General features: G+C 48.0%; 1 protein-coding gene and 1 pseudogene across 1 annotated transcript; both read left to right on the forward strand.

Moving 5' to 3' along the window:
* Positions 1-455: 455 nt before the first annotated feature.
* On the forward strand, positions 456-8,746 carry LOC100846075 (L-type lectin-domain containing receptor kinase IV.4). The gene is made up of 2 exons (XM_014897005.2): positions 456-2,695; positions 6,811-8,746. The coding sequence occupies exons 1-2, from the start codon at positions 650-652 to the stop codon at positions 8,458-8,460; spliced, it is 3,696 nt and encodes a 1,231-aa protein (XP_014752491.1). The 5' UTR covers positions 456-649; the 3' UTR covers positions 8,461-8,746.
* Positions 8,747-10,617: 1,871 nt separating this feature from the next.
* Positions 10,618-16,762, forward strand: LOC100846554 (annotated as a pseudogene).
* The last annotated feature ends 49 nt before the right edge of the window (positions 16,763-16,811 follow it).

A 16,811-nucleotide genomic window follows, 5' to 3' on the forward strand; every position in this document is an offset into this window, starting at 1 on the left:
GTCCTACTGTAACAAAATAAGTGCACTGACGCGCGATTTTGCGGGTCGCTTCCATACATTCAGCTCCTGATGTGCTGATCATTTTGCCGGCCCCAAAATGATCAAACAGCAACAAAATGCCTACTCGAAAAACAAAAAAAAGGTGCCAGTTCTGTAAGACAAGATATCGAACGCGTGTTCTATACACCTTTGTTTGGTGCAAATTAACGTGCACCGGGGAGTCAAAATCTGGAGTAGCTACATATGACTTTGCTGCTTTAATTAAGTCAAGAACAACGACTTTTGGAGTTGACGCACTTCCGGCCGGGGCTGGGCGTCGTACGTTTCTAAGTTTCTTCCGTGAAAGACAACAAGATGGCATTGACCACATGTGGTGCAAATGCGTAGAACTATAGATACTGCTGCAGTCAATCCAGACATCAGACCACACAACTTCTAGGTACGTCGAACGCACCACGAACCCACGAGCATCCCGGAATTTTCCTCGCCGCAAACACTGACAAAAAAAAAATGACTCTTTTCTTGACCGCTTTACTCCTGGACAAAAAACAGAGGATTCTCAGCTAATCCTTCAGAAGACCGAGAGCACCCATAATATCCACCCCTGGCCGTGGCCACGGCCGGCGAAGTGATTGATACCTTCAGAGCCATGCTTCCCGAACCGCACCACCTGGTAGCTCTTCTCCTCCTCCTCGTGGCCGCCGATCGCTGCCTCGCGGCCACCGGCGATGACGGCACGCAGTTCACCTACAACGGCTTCACCGGCGCCAACCTGACGCTGGACGGCGCCGGCGGGGCCACGGTCACCCCCAACGGCCTCCTTCTACTAACCAACGGCACCATGCAAACCAAAGGTCAGGCCTTCCACCATTCCCCGCTGCCCTTCCGCGCCGCATCATCATCGACGAACGCCACCACGGCGGCGGTGCGCTCCTTCTCGACGTCCTTCGTGTTCGCCATCTACGGGCAGTACGCGGACCTGAGCAGCCACGGCATGGCCTTCTTCGTGGCCGCGTCCAGGGACGTGCTCTCCACGGCGCTCCCGGGCCAGTTCCTGGGCCTCCTCAACGACACCAACAACGGCAACCGCAGCGACCGCATCTTCGCCGTGGAGTTCGACACGCTCTTCAACGCCGAGTTCCGCGACATCAACGGCAACCACGTCGGCGTCGACGTGGATAGTCTCATGTCGGTTGATTCCGCCGACGCCGGGTACTACGACGACGGCACGCCGGGGACGTTCCGGAACCTGAGCCTGATCAGCCGGAAGGCGATGCAGGTGTGGGTGGACTACGACGGGGCCGCAAAGCAGGTCACGGTCACCATGGCTCCCCTGGGCCTGGCCCGGCCCAGGAGGCCCCTCCTCAGGACCGCCGTCGACCTCTCGGTCGTGGTGCAGAGCACGGCGTACGTGGGCTTCTCGTCGGCCACGGGCGTCCTCTCCACGCGCCACTTCGTCGTCGGCTGGAGCTTCGCGCTGGACGGGCCGGCCCCGGCCCTGAACATCCGGGCACTCCCGGCCTTGCCGCGGGCCTGGCCCAAGCCGCGGTCCAAGGTGCTGGAGATCGTCCTCCCCATCGCGTCGGCGGCGCTCGTTCTGGCTCTAGGCGTCGGGATTTACATCTTCGTGCGCCGGCGTATCAAGTACTCGGAGCTGCGTGAGGACTGGGAGGACGCCTTCGGCCCGCACCGGTTCACCTACAAAGAACTCTTCCATGCCACCAAGGGGTTCAGCGAGAAGAACTTACTCGGGGAAGGAGGCTTCGGGAGCGTCTACAGGGGCGTGCTCCGGAAGCCCGGGGACATGGAGGTCGCCGTGAAGAAGGTGTCCCACGAGTCGAGGCAAGGGATGAAGGAGTTCGTCGCGGAGGTGGCCAGCATCGGGCGGCTGCGGCACCGGAACCTCGTGCAGCTGCTCGGCTACTGCCGCCGCAAAGGGGAGCTCCTCCTGGTCTACGATTACATGCCCAACGGGAGCCTCGACAAGTACTTGCACGATGACGACGATGGATCAAGCTCAAGCACCGCGGCAGGGACACTGGATTGGTTCCAGAGGTTTCGTATCATCAGAGGGGTGGCCTCCGGGTTGCTGTATCTCCACGAGGATTGGGAGCAGGTCGTCATCCACCGGGACGTGAAAGCCAGCAACGTGCTTCTCGACGGCGAGATGAACGGCCGGCTGGGTGATTTCGGGCTTGCAAGGCTCTATGATCACGGAGGGGACGCGCACACGACGCACGTTGTCGGCACCATGGGCTACCTGGCTCCGGAGCTCGGGCACACGGGCAAGGCAACCCCGTCCACGGATGTGTTCGCCTTCGGCGCGTTCCTTCTGGAGATCACTTGTGGGCGAAGGCCGATCGAGCAATATGAGCGTGACAACCGGATCGTGCTCGTAGATCGTGTGGTCGAGCTATGGCGCAAGGGTTTAATCTTTGACGCGGTTGACCCCAGGATTCCGGCTGGGTTTAGCCCGGACGACGTCTCGCTGGTGCTAAAACTCGGGCTGCTGTGCTCGCACCCGCTGGCCAACGCGAGGCCGACCATGCGGCAAGTCATGCAGTACCTCGACGGCGACATGATCCTCCCGGACCTGTCGCCGGCGTACCTTAGCTTCAGCATGGTCGAGAGGATGTACAACGGGGAGTTCAAGCAGAACGTGGTGCCAAATGCGTCGTCGACGAGCATGGGTGCCATTTCTGATCTCTCGGGAGGAAGGTGACGTGGTTCTTGCCGTGGAACGTAGGTGAACAAGTGCGATTCATTGTGTAATTGACAAAACCTAGCTTCTTCTAGAGATTTGATTAGGTACTCATCCAGAAAAGATAAAAACGATACGGTATAGATTAAGACTTACCTTCCAATTGTAAAGGTTGTATACTCTAATTTATGTGAATTTTGAACATTTCAAATTTGGTGTATGTTTCATTACGGGTTTTTTACGGAAAGACCGTAAGGAAAACCCCTACAACATAACTATAACTGTGATCACCACGATTTGAACCCTGACGAGTGGAGATGCACCCATCATTACACCAACACACCAAGAGGTGCTTCGTTACGGTTTTGCTAAGATTTTTAAATTTTATTAATATCTCATTTTGGGTGTGAAACCAGAGCGAAATTTTGGTCAAACCGGAATTAAAGATTTTTTTTCAAATGTTTGTTTTGAATTTCAATGATGTGTTTCTCCATATTTTTTATATTCCATGAGGCCTCTCTGAATTTTTGGAATCTAGTGGAATTTCAGTAAATTTTGAGCATTTCAATTGTGTAGATTTCAGTGGAGTAACCCAGTGATATAAATGATAGAGAGAATCCAAGTATCCTTCACTTAATCAATCCACCAAGGATAAAGACGATCATATTACACGTACACTTCATGTCATCATGCTTTCATGCATTGCTCTACATATATCTATATCTATACTACTCACTCCATCCCATAATTCTTGTCTCAAATTTGACCAAAAATGGATGTATCTATTCCTAAAAAATATCTAAATACATGTAATATTTCGACAAGAATTATGGAACGGAACAAGTACTTATTAATTTACGGTTGGTGTTTGTTACTTCACAACTCTCTACCACCGTCACAACAAAATTAATGGATCGGGCCAAAAATTGACAACGAGCTACGCTTATACTACCTATTAATTTGCAATCGGAGTTCGTTCACCCACCACTCTCTACCACCACTGCACATAGGATTAATTGGTCTGGCTAAGATCGACGACAAGCTAGGCAGTCATTAGCCCATCAGCAACAACTGGCCCACCACACGCAGAATTAATGGGTTTAGCCTAAAAAAAACCCTTAAGACAACAATTAAAGATGCTCTAGAGAAGACAACACAATTAAGAGCACAGGTCACTTAGCTAGTTTGGTTACAATTCTTCAGTAACCTTTAGTGACACATATTTACAAAAAATATAGATTATGATACATATTTACCATCTCATGATTCACGAATAAAAAGAGTGAAATAATAACCTAAGAGGTCATAACATTCATAGTCTTACAGAGTCTAGCAGATATTGACTTAACACTAACGTACATAACATTCATAGTCTTACAGAGTATTGACTTAACACTAACGTAAATACGATGGGCTTATATGGGTATTAAACCCCTCAGAGCTAGCTCATCAAATATATTTCGCTTGTTAAATCTTGAACATTAAGATCTAATAATTTAAATAATTTGGATGGTATGGATTTAATATGGTGCCTTGCCTTGGCAACATCGTGTTGTGCTTTCGGTTCATAACAAAAATAAAACACAATTTCAGATAGACCAACAAATCGCACAACAACAAGTATGAAAATGCACTATCATTTTTTCATTTGAATTATGATCTTCTATAGATGCACAATCACTTTAATATTTTAACCTACATATATAGTATCAATTGTTTCGTGTCTATTATGCTCTTATGTTAGTGTATAATCACTTCAGTAGGTTAAATCCGAGGGGTAACCATGGGTATGGTCGATTATAAGCCCATTAGAAGAATCGCAGGTAAGATCATGTGTATGGATACGGGTACGGTAATGATTGACTTGACAAAACTCGACCGATTGCCACCTTTAATTGAGCTAGACTACTAAAAACAGTCCGATGCCCAAAAGAAACTCCAAAATTGGAATTCAAATAGAAGGGTCGTTATAAATTGTTCTGATCTAGGTCAGCTCAATAATCTCAAAATTGGAAACAGAAGGAACGTGAACGGGGTCACATTCGGCCATATCCATATTTTCTACCATGTGGACTGACCACGCTGTCGCACGGCGCTTACTCAATGCAACGACTTGGAAATCATAGCCTAGCTAGTACTATTACTAAGCAGGAGATGCACAACAAAAAATAGCCGCCTCTGATAAGAACCCTCGCAGTCTCCGGTCTAAAGAGTAGACGGGCGCCGTATCAGCTAAGGTAGAGATTGACTCATAAACGTATTAAATGCAGTTTTTCTCTTAAATACTCGTAGGAGAAACATTTACGTGACATCAATCAGTACACCCATCCATGATTAACACCTCATAGTTGTCTGCACACGATTCTTCAAGGCAACAGGGCAACAAGTGCGCCAAGAAGCTACTGTCTCCTGCTCTTGTTCTGGCAGCTCTTGTTATGCTCCTGCTCTGTTCTGGTGCCAAGAAGAATATGGTAGCTCTCGTTCTGCTCCTGCTGTTGGGCCTGGTCGGCGGAAGACGCCCAGTTCCACTACCAAGGCAGGCTTCGCGGCGGCGGGGAACCTTATCTTGGACGGCTCCGCCACCGTCATGCCGAACGGCATCCTGACGCTCACAAACTCCATTTACCCGCCAAACGGCCACGCTTTCCACCCCCACACCACTCCAGTTCCTCCAAGGGTCCACGTCGGGAATGAAAACCACCTTCACGGCGCGCTCCTTTTTCATATCCTTTGTGTTTGCCATTGATGACGAATACCACGGTCTAAGTTGTCATGGTCTCGCATTTGTGGTCTCTCCGACTTCAAACTTCTCGACGGCGAACAGGGCGCAGTATCTGGGCCTTCTCAACACGACGAACGGCACCGCGACCGGCCGTATTTTGGCGGTTGAACTCGACACCATCATGAACACCGAGTTCCACGACATCAACAGCAACCATGTGGGTATCGACGTCAACAGCCCCGTGTCGGGTCCGTCACATTCTCACCACCTCTTACCTCGTTCTATTCTAGTGCAAACAACTAAACCTATTGCAAATTACTGAGTGGCGATGATGCTAGCCATCAAAGGTGACATAAAAAAAGTGCCACTAACACATAATACTGGTTTTTTAGTCTATGTCGGATATTCCAACCACTTTAATTCATCCGTAGCAAAATACGAGTTTTGAGCTAGTCGACTAAAAATGTGGACCCCTGTGCGCCCCTATGTCTCACTTTCTGCATCTTCAATAGAGGGAGGTACTTCTCACTCTTAGTTGGATAAAGAAACTGCAAAACTGGAATTCAAATACGGAGTAGAAAAGTTCTGGTCGGATGTAAAATTGATCTGATCTAGAAATAATCACAAAATTGGAGATACGAATGTGAACGGGTCTCATTCGGCCATCCCTGTTTTCTACCCCATGGACTGACCCCGGTCGCTGTCACCGTGAAGGGCACGGCGCTTACTGAATGCGACTGACTTGGAAATTTCATACGGAGTAGATAGTTCTAAGCAGTACAGCAGGAAATTTCATAAAAAACCCTCTCGCTGTCTCTGGTCTACAGAGTAGTTAAAGGTGCCGTATCAACTAAGGAATAGACCCATAAACCTATTAAAAGCATTTTTTTTCTCTTAAATACTCGTAGGACAAATATTTACGTCACGTCAGTATTCCCTATATCCATCAATGATTAACACCAACACCTCATACTTTTTTTTAGGCCAACACTTCATATTTGTGTGCACACAAGCTATGCCGACTATGGTAGCTCTTGTTCTGCTCCTACTGCTGCTCCTCGACGGAAAGCTGGCCTGGTCGGCGAAAGAAGGACAGTTCGACTACCATGGTTTCGCGGCGGGGAAGCTGACCTTGGACGGCTCCGCCAAAGTCATGCCCAGCGGCGTCCTCGCGCTCACCAACTCCATTAACCCGCCAAATGGCCACGCTTTCCACCCCACGCCTCTCCGGTTCATCCAAGAGTCCAAGACGGTAATGAACACCGCCGTTGTGGCACGCTCCTTTTCCACATCCTTCGTGTTTGCCATTGAAGACGAATATCATGGCTTAAGTTGTGATGGGCTCGCTTTTGTGGTCTCCCCGACTACGGACTTCTCCACCGCAAACAGGCGGCAGTACCTCGGCCTTCTCAACGCAACGAACGGCACCCCGAACAATCGCATCTTGGCGGTTGAGCTCGACACCATCATGAACACCGAGTTCCACGACATCAACAGCAACCATGTGGGTATCGACGTCAACAGTCTCGTGTCGCGGCAGGCAAAGACGGCCGGCTACTACAACGATGAGGACGGCGCCTTCCGAGACCTCACGCTAAGCAGCCGTGAACCGATGCAGGTGTGGGTGGACTATGACGGACAGGTCAAGCGACTCAATGTGACATTAGCTCCCATGCAAATGTCGAAGCCCAAGAATCCTCTGCTCTCTGAAGCCATTGATCTCTCCCCAATCATGGTTGACATGATGTACGTTGGCTTCTCATCGTCTTCAGGTACAATAATCGCGCACCACTACGTGCTCGGATGGAGCTTCAGCTTGGACGGACCTGCCTTGCCGCTTGACTTCTCCAAGCTTCCAACACTGCCGCGTGTGGATACAAAGACACGATCCAAGATCTTGGGTATCATGCTGCCACTCACCACTGCATTGGTCGTCGCTGCACTGCTTGTTGCCGTCTTTGTCTTTCGTCGCCGCCGGTTTTCCGAGGTGAGAGAGGATTGGGAGTACGAGTTTGGCCCACACCGTTTTGCATACAAGGATCTATTTCATGCTACTAATGGGTTCAAGTGTAGCAATTTAGTTGGTGTTGGAGGGTTCGGAAGAGTATACAAAGGGGTGCTTCCCGCATCCAATTTTGAGATTGCGGTGAAGATAGTGTCACATGATTCAAGGCAAGGACTACGAGAGTTCATTGCAGAGGTGGTGAGCATTGGTCGACTTCGACACCGAAACCTCGCACAATTGCTAGGCTACTGTCGGCGGAACGGTGAACTTATTTTGGTCTACGACTACATGAAAAATGGTAGTCTCGACAAGTACCTACATAACGAAAATGGCCCATCTCTATATTGGCATCAGAGGTATTGGGTCATCAAAGGCATTGCGTCAAGCTTGTTATATCTACATGAGGACTGGGAGCAGGTCATCATCCACCGAGATATAAAGGCAAGCAATGTGCTCCTGGATAGCCAGATGAATGGACGGTTGGGTGATTTTGGTCTGGCAAGGTTATACGATCATGGCACGATTGCTAGAACTACACATGTGGTTGGCACCATGGGATACCTTGCACCAGAACTGGTGCGCACTGGGAAAGCAACACCCTTAACGGATGTGTTTGCATTTGGCGTGTTTCTCTTAGAGGTCACATGTGGGCGTAGGCCATTCAGTATGGACGAAAACAATCACCGGATAGTGCTTGTCGACTGGGTCCTTGAGCACCAACGTAACGGTTCTATTCTCGACACGGTAGATCCACGACTCATTGGAAACTGCAACACAGAGGAGGCCATCCTCGTGCTCAATCTAGGTTTGATGTGCTCCCATCCATCCCCCAACATAAGGCCTAGCATGCGGAAGGTCATGCAGTTTCTAGATGGTGGACACTCAACTTCTAACTTGTCTCCAACCTACAAGAGCGACAACACAATGGGGATATTACAGGTAGAAGGTGTAAGTACGCATGTCTCGTCCGCAGGGAGCTTTTGCACCATGTCAGATGACTCTTCGGTGACGGTTTTGCTAGAGGGGAGATGAAACATCTTGTAATTAATCTACTTCTCTGTTTTATTCTTCTCTCCCTCTAATTCCGGGGACTTGTAAGTTTGTAATCAACTTCTCTGTTTTATTCATCTCTCCCTCTATTTCCAGGGACTTGTAAGTTCGTAATCGACTTCTCTGTTTTATTCATCTCTCCCTCTAATTCTGGGGAGTTGTAATCAGAGCTGGTACTTCTTCTCTGCAAGTTGGTGGAGCTCTTTGTCATAGCTTACTTCTCTATTTTATTCATCTCTCCCTCTAATTCTGGGGAGTTGTAATCAAAGTTGGTACTTCTTCTCTGCCAGTTGGCGGAGCTCTTTTACTAAGCTACGACAAATGCGGGTTCTAGTAGTAAATTATTTATGTCTGATGCATCAGTTTCAGTTTTTCAAATGTCAGTTCTCTAGTGCAAAATTGAGAGGGTGAACATTAAATTGTGTAGTGCCAAAATGAATCGTTCTTGTATTTTTTTTCTTAGATATTATCTCCGTAAGCTGCATAGTACTAGGGAAAGTTAGTGCAAAAAAATGCCAATTTAATTTTCAAAACAAGCAGATCATTTTCAAGTCTGGGATTTGCGAGCACCGAGCAAGTGCAAGGTCTTCATGTGGTTAGCAATCCGTAATCGATGCTGGACGCCAGACCGGCTTGGCAGAAGTGGCCTGCCAAACCCGGCAGATGCCCATTTTGCAATCAAGACCAGCAAACGTTGGGATCATCTTCTCCTTGGCTGTGTTTTCGCCAGGCAGATTTGGGCATCTTGCTTGCAGGAGTGGGGAAAATTTTGTTGGCTCCCTTCGCCAAATGATTCGCTCGTCAAGTGGTGGACGAGATTGGAGGTGAACAACAAGAAGGAGCAGAAGAATCTCAATACTAGTATAACTCTTGTGTGTTGGTGCCTTTGGAAGCATAGAAACTCAGCGGCGCCTAGGATTGATCAAGTCTTACAGACCATGTGCAGAGAGGGACGAGCTTGGGCTAGTGCGGCGTTGTTCAAAGGGTGTTTGATTTTTGTATCGGTGGTAGAGTCGATCCGGAGTGGGCTGTAATAGAGTAGTCGCCTTTGTTGCCTACGGGCTTGTAACCGCGTCACGGTAACTTCTTTTTCAATATATAATAGGCCTACTTGGGTGTATTCTAGAAATTAAAAAAATCCCGGAGTTTATGATCTCTTCTGAATTTCTACATTAAACTGTAGACGTCATATATGCCACATTGGCAAAACTACTCCATTGCTCCAGAGTGCAATATGAACTTGGAATTATTAGATTTGATTGCATTGTTAGTGATCCAACTTGAATCTCGTCACAAAGTTCAGGCTCCAACTATATATTGTTTTCCCTTGAAATAACGATAAATATGCAGCTGATGGAAGTTGTTCAGGTCATGGCAAATCATCAATGTTCCAAATTTCCTCGATCGTTAGAAGCAACTGTGAGATAAACTGGCAGAGTGAGTACACGTCGATACCATAGCAATATAAAGGATAAAAGTATTGAGTATTGACCGCAATGCCAAAGCGCTAATTTTTTCAACGGCAGACTCCATCGGAACCAAGAATCCACATGTGAAACTAGTGAGGACTAGTCCTTTTTTTTTAAAGCAACAGACATCACTGTCAGTACAACGGCCCTTCTTCAGTTCTTATGGAAGAGTGTACTACAGTAGATACTGCTCCAAGGGCAGAAAGCCAAGAAGTCCTTGGATTTTCCTTGAGAAAAGTATATTGTTCATTTTCCAATTTTTTATTTTTCGAGAAAAAATAATGTATATGATTCATTTTCCAAATTGTCAAAGAATATGCAAATGGCTTCTAATTTCCTTTTCTCTATATTTCTCATCATACTTTTCATCGCATAACTACCAAAACCGGACACTAATATCTAAGTAACCCGCTAGGTCAACATTAATACCGATTTGCGACGGACGAGAGACCATTCGGTTAGGGGACGAAAAATATGCGGAAAAAATAAAAGACCATCTACATACTTTTCAATAAATTAGGGATGAAAATATATTTTTTTCTTGTTTTGCTTAGATAAGTCAGTGAGGTCTCATTCAGCCGTCCTTCTTTTCCAGTTTTCTACAAAGTGCATTGACAAACCGGCTCTCACACGAGTCACGCCGCACAATTGCGACCACCAGCTAGCAGGACGCACCGCGCACGGCACGACAGTTCAGAAAGAGGATACTAGCTATCCACGCAGAATTGTCTTCGGCCTATAAGGCACCGCGTGAGCCAAGGCATAGATGCAATTTATCTTTCAAAGAGGACAAATCACAGATGTCTAGATGATTTCAGTATGTCCATCCATGAAACAAATATACAAGACCCTCGTTGAGCTGTGCATGTGCAAGTCTTGAAGGCAACAAGGCGAGAGTGGCAAGAAACTATGATGTCTATGCTGGCCCTTGTTCTTGTCCTGCTGTTGAGCCTGGGCGGCGAGGTTGCCTGGGCGCAGGAAGACGGCCAGTTCAGCTACCAGGGCTTCTCCAGGGCGAACGTTACGCTCGAAGACTCAGCCACCGTCATGCCCAACGGCCTCCTCTCGCTCACCAACTCCACGTACCAGACAGAGTCCAAAGGGTACGTCTTCCACCACACACCAATCAGCTTCCTCACAAGGCCCACGGCTACGACAACGAACACCACGGCCGTGGCACGGTCCTTCTCCACGTCATTCGTGTTCGCCATCGATGCCGGGTTCGGCGGCCTAAGTAGCTACGGGCTCGCCTTCGTGGTCTCCTCGACCACAGATTTCTCAACGGCGAGCTCCGGGAAGTATATGGGCCTCCTCAACGCGACGAACAGCACCGGGAGCGACCGCATCTTGGCGATCGAGCTCGACACTGTCATGAACCCTGAGTTCGGTGACATTAATAGCAACCACGTGGGCATCGACGTCAACAGCCTCATCTCGCTGCAGGCCAAGCCGGCCGGCTACTACAGCGACAACGATGGCGCCTTTCGAAACCTGAGTCTAAGCAGTCGCACGCCGATGCTCGCGTGGGTTGACTACGACGGCCAGGCCAAGCAACTCAATGTGACATTGGCTCCCATGCAAGTGACCAAGCCCAAGACTCCTCTGCTCTCTGAAGCCATCGATCTCTCCAATGTCATGGCAGACACCATGTATGTTGGCTTCGCATCGTCAGCTGGTATCATTTTAACGACGCGCCACTACGTCCTTGGATGGAGCTTCAGCTTGGATGGACCTGCCCCACCTCTCGACTTCTCCAAGCTTCCCACCCTGCCACGAGTGGGTCCAAAGCCTCGATCGAAGGTCTTCGATGTTGTGCTGCCACTGGCTACTGCATTACTTGTCGCTGCAGTGCTAGCTGCCATCTTCTTCTTCTTGTGGCGTCAGCACCGATTTGCCGAGGTGCAAGAGGATTGGGAGGACGAATTTGGTCCACACCGATTCACATACAAGGATCTGTTTCTGGCCACCAATGGTTTCAAGGAAAAGAATTTACTTGGCATTGGAGGGTTTGGAAGAGTATACAAAGGGGTGCTTCCTGCAACTAATTTGGAGATCGCGGTAAAAAGAGTGTCACATGATTCAAAGCAAGGAGTAAGGGAGTTTGTTGCTGAGGTTGTTAGCATTGGACGTATGAGACATCGGAATCTCGCACAATTGCTAGGCTACTGTCGGCGCAAGGGTGAACTTCTCTTGGTCTATGATTACATGGTAAATGGGAGTCTTGACAAGTACCTGTACAATAGAAATGGCATGGCTCTACATTGGCACGAGAGGTACCGGATAATCAAAGGTGTCGCATCAAGCTTACTGTATCTGCATGAGGAGTGGGAGCAAATCGTCATCCATCGAGATATAAAGGCTAGCAATGTGTTACTGGATAGCCAGATGAATGGACGGTTGGGTGATTTCGGTCTAGCAAGGTTATATGATCATGGCACGGTTGCTAAAACTACACATGTGGTTGGTACCATGGGATACCTTGCACCAGAACTTGTACGCACCGGAAAGGCAACACCCTTAACCGACGTGTTCGCGTTTGGCATCTTTCTATTAGAGGTCACATGTGGACATAGGCCAATCAGCATCGACGAGAACAACAATCAGGTTGTGTTGGTCGATTGGGTGCTTGAGCACCACCACAACGACTCAGTTTTAGACGTTGTAGATCGGAAGCTCTTAGGGAATTTTAACAGAGAAGAAGCCACCCTCATACTCAAACTGGGTTTGTTGTGTTCCCATCCATTGCCCAACACAAGGCCTAGCATGCGAAAGGTCATGCAATACTTGGACGGTGGCCAGTCGGCTCCTGACCTGTCTCCAACCTATATGAGCTACAGCACGATGACGATGATGCAGAACGAAGGTTTTGATTCATACATATCGACGTGTCCTCCGTCTGAGACGAGCATTCTTACTGTATCTGGTGAGTCTTCAGTTTCGGCTCTGCTAGATGGGAGATGAAAAAGCTTGTAACCTATTTCTCTTTTTCATTCTCCTCGCCCTCTCTTTAAACGCACTTGTAATGAATTTGTGATCTATTTTCCCCTTTTTTCGGTGAGTCTTCATGTGATCTGTCCTGACAGAGCTTACTAATATATGAATCATGAGTGTTCTCATGGTGAAATATTCTATCTCATGCAGCAAATTATTTTTGAATCCGAATAATCTCCAGGCCAGTGCCGGTCTTCGGTTTGAAGAATTGAAGTTCAAACTTTAAACAATGCGCGGCTCACTCAAAATTTTCGGTCCATCTATGTTTCTTGTGGCTCGGAGAGATAGGTCATATATGGTCTCTAAACTGTCGCCATTGTCGTTTGTAGAGCTCTCGCCTTTGAGTCGCCGGCGAGACACACAAAACCTAAACGAGGAAGTTTATTGTCTGGGTTCGGTACGCCGCGCTCGCAACAACTCCCGCCTAGGCCGATCCAGTATAACGAGCTAGCAGATGAAAAATAAGTAGAAGTACTCATCTACGGCCAACAACTTGTTCTATAAAATGAAATATCTACAGCCTACACCCAATTCGAGTGACAGTAAAAAAAATCCGAGTGCATGTATTGGTTTGCTAGGTTATTTTTCGCAAGAAAAAAGTCTCAATCTTTTTGCAGGTCGTCCTCGGTGCGGTACATTGGCTCCGTAATCAGTCCCTACTGTTTCCGACGGTGGCCAAGTTATTTATAAAATTTGGGTGCAGCTGGTTGGAGACGGTCATTGAGGAATTTTTCGGTCGGTTTGAGTGGCGCACCATATCTTAGGCTGGAAGGATGATATGTTTTTCTAGTTGATTTTTTTCTGAGATGTAACCTCTGATGGATGTTTTTGGTTTTGTCTCTTGAGATTGTACGACCACTAAAACTTAATAATATCATGACTGTATACATCAACCGATACGGAGGCCATATTTTTTTCCCTCTTTTTCAGAAAAAAATTGACCGAAAGACAGCAGAGCCTGCCCTCGATTCCTATCAAAACCAAGAGGTCTTGTTCAGTTCAGTCCTCCTTCTTTTCTAATTTTCCACCACGAGCAACGCCCCGCACAACACGGCGCTTCAACCAGCTCACGACACAGCCGCGACGACTTCCCGTCGTCTCAGAAGGGACTACGCCTACTCAGCAGGATATACTACAGTCAAAACGTAGCCATCTCTGATAGGAACCCTGCCAGAAATTTCTCCGGTCGTTGCACAAGTACAGGACGTATGAGCTCAGGTATTAGGTGCAAAAAATAAATAAATGACTGAGAACAAATGTTTAGCTGACATCTGCAAAGATATCCATGGATGTAGGTCCTTGTCTGTGTAGCTTTTAGCTCGGCGTCTCCGGACCGTCAAAGAAAGCCCACCACAAAAACATGCACAAGTCTTCACACTGTCAAAAAGAAAAACTGCACCGCCTGGTAATAAACCCAGGCAGGACCAAGAGTCCAAGACTCACTGAGTTGTGTGCAAGCTTCCTCAAGGCCAACAAAGCAAGTGTGGCGAGAAACTATGCAGTCCATGGTAGCCCTTGTTCTTGCTCTGCTCCTGCTGCTGGCCCTGGACGGAGAGGTGGCCTCGTCGATGGACGACGGCCAGTTCGCCTACCAAGGTTTCGGCGCAGCGAGGCTGATGCTGGACGACGCCATCGTCACACCCAGCGGCCTCCTCATGCTTGCACAGACAAAATGTCACGCCTTCCACCCCACACCACTCAGCTTCCACAAAAACTCCACCGCAACCATGAATACCACTGTCGTGGCGCGGTCCTTCTCCACGTCTTTCGTGTTCGCCATCGTAGGTAAATACGATGGCCTGAGCAGCTATGGGCTCGCCTTCGTGATTGCCCCGACTACAAACCTCTCAACGATGAACTCCGGACCATACATGGGCCTTCTCAACACAACGAACGGCACCGTCAACAATCACGTCTTGGCGGTTGAACTCGACACCATCATGAACACCGAGTTCTAAGACATCGATAGCAACCATGTGGGCATCGACGTCAACAGCCTCATGTCGCGGCAGGCCAAGCCAGCCGGCTACTATGCCGATGAGGATGGCACCTTCCGAGACCTGAGGCTAAACAGCTACAAGCCGATGCAGGTATGGGCGGACTACGATAGCCAGACCAAGCAACTTAATGTGACATTATCTCCTGTGCAAGTGCCCAAGCCCAAGAATCCTCTACTCTCTGAAGCCATTGATCTTTCTACAATCATGGCAGACATAATGTATGTCGGCTTCTCATCATCGGCGGGTATTAGTCTAATGACGCGCCACTATGTGCTTGGATGGAGTTTCAGCTTGGATGGACCTACCCCGCCGCTTGACTTCTCCAAGCTTCCCATCCTTCCACGTGTGGGTCCAAAACCTCGATCGAAGGTCTTCGATGCCGTGCTACCAATGGCCACCGCATTCCTTGCCACTGCACTGCTAACTGCCATCTTCTTCTTCTTCTGGCATCAGCGCCGGTTCGCCGAGGTGCGAGAGGATTGGGAGGACGAGTTTGGCCCACACAGGTTTGTGTACAAGGATCTCTTTCTTGCCACCGATGGTTTCAAGGATAGGAATTTACTTGGCATTGGAGGTTTTGGGAGAGTATACAAAGGGGTCCTTCCTACAGCCAATTTAGAGATCGCAGTGAAAAGAGTTTCGCATGATTCAAGACAAGGAGTAAGGGAATTCATTGCTGAGGTGGTGAGCATTGGTCGGCTCCGACACCGAAATATTGTACAATTGCTAGGCTACTGTCGACGCAAGGGTGAGCTTCTCCTGGTCTATGACTACATGGAAAATGGTAGTCTTGACAAGTACCTACACATTAAAAATGGCCCAACTTTATATTGGTTCGAAAGGTGCAAAATTATCAAAGGTGTCATGTCAAGCTTGTTGTATCTTCATGAGGATTGGGAAAAACTTGTCGTCCACCGAGATGTAAAGGCTAGCAATGTGCTCTTGGATAGCCAGATGAATGGACGGTTAGGTGATTTTGGTCTAGCAAGGTTATACGATCATGGCACGGTTGCTAAAACTACACATGTGGTTGGTACCATGGGATATCTTGCGCCAGAACTTGTCTGCACCGGGAAGGCAACACCCTTCACTGACATGTTCGCGTTTGGAATTTTTCTACTAGAGGTCACCTGTGGGCGTAGGCCAATCAGCATCGACGAGAACAACAACCAGGTACTCTTGGTCGACTGGGTGCTTGAGCACCACCGCAATGGCTCAATTTTGGACGTTGTAGATCCACGGCTTACGGGGAATTTCAATAAAAACGAAGTCACCCTCCTGCTCAAATTGGGCTTGATGTGCTCTCACCCATCGCCCAACACAAGGCCTACCATGCGAAAGGTCATCCATTACATGGACGGTGACCAGCCAGCCCCCGATTTGTCTCCGACCTACATGAGCTATAGCATGATGATGTCGATGCACAACGAAGGTTTTGATTCGTACGTAACGGTGTGCCCTCAGTCAGAGGCGAGCATTTGCACTGTCTCCGGCGATTCTTCAGCGTCAATTTTTCTAGAAGGGAGGTGAAGCAAAGCTTGTAACGAATTTCTGTTTTTCATTCTGACCCCCTTCTCTTTAAGCGCTGGTATTCAGGTTGTGATCTGAGTCTTCCATAATTTGCGCGTCATGTGATCTCAGTTGATTGACTGATGGAGCTCTTTTTTACTACTCACTCCGTTTCATAATTCTTGTCGAAATATTACATCTACCTAAACATTTTTTAGAAATAGATACATCTATTTTTGAACAAATTTGAGACAAGAATTATGAAACGGAAGCAGTAATATATATATATGAATCCGAGTTCTCGTGGTGAAATAATTCTGTCTCGTGCATCAGTATTGTTTGTCTCAACTGTGAGTTCTCTGAA

Source organism: Brachypodium distachyon, chromosome 1, assembly GCF_000005505.3.
Source record: "Brachypodium distachyon strain Bd21 chromosome 1, Brachypodium_distachyon_v3.0, whole genome shotgun sequence".
NCBI lineage: Eukaryota > Viridiplantae > Streptophyta > Magnoliopsida > Poales > Poaceae > Brachypodium > Brachypodium distachyon.

Excerpts from the sequence above, each read along its gene's own strand:
- LOC100846075 (XM_014897005.2), top strand. The coding sequence starts at position 650 with ATGCTTCCCGAACCGCACCACCTGGTAGCTCTTCTCCTCCTCCTCGTG. Across the intron at positions 2,696-6,810 it reads CGTCGACGAGCATGGGTGCC|AGGCGGCAGTACCTCGGCCT; the intron begins ATTTCTGATCTC and ends TCCACCGCAAAC.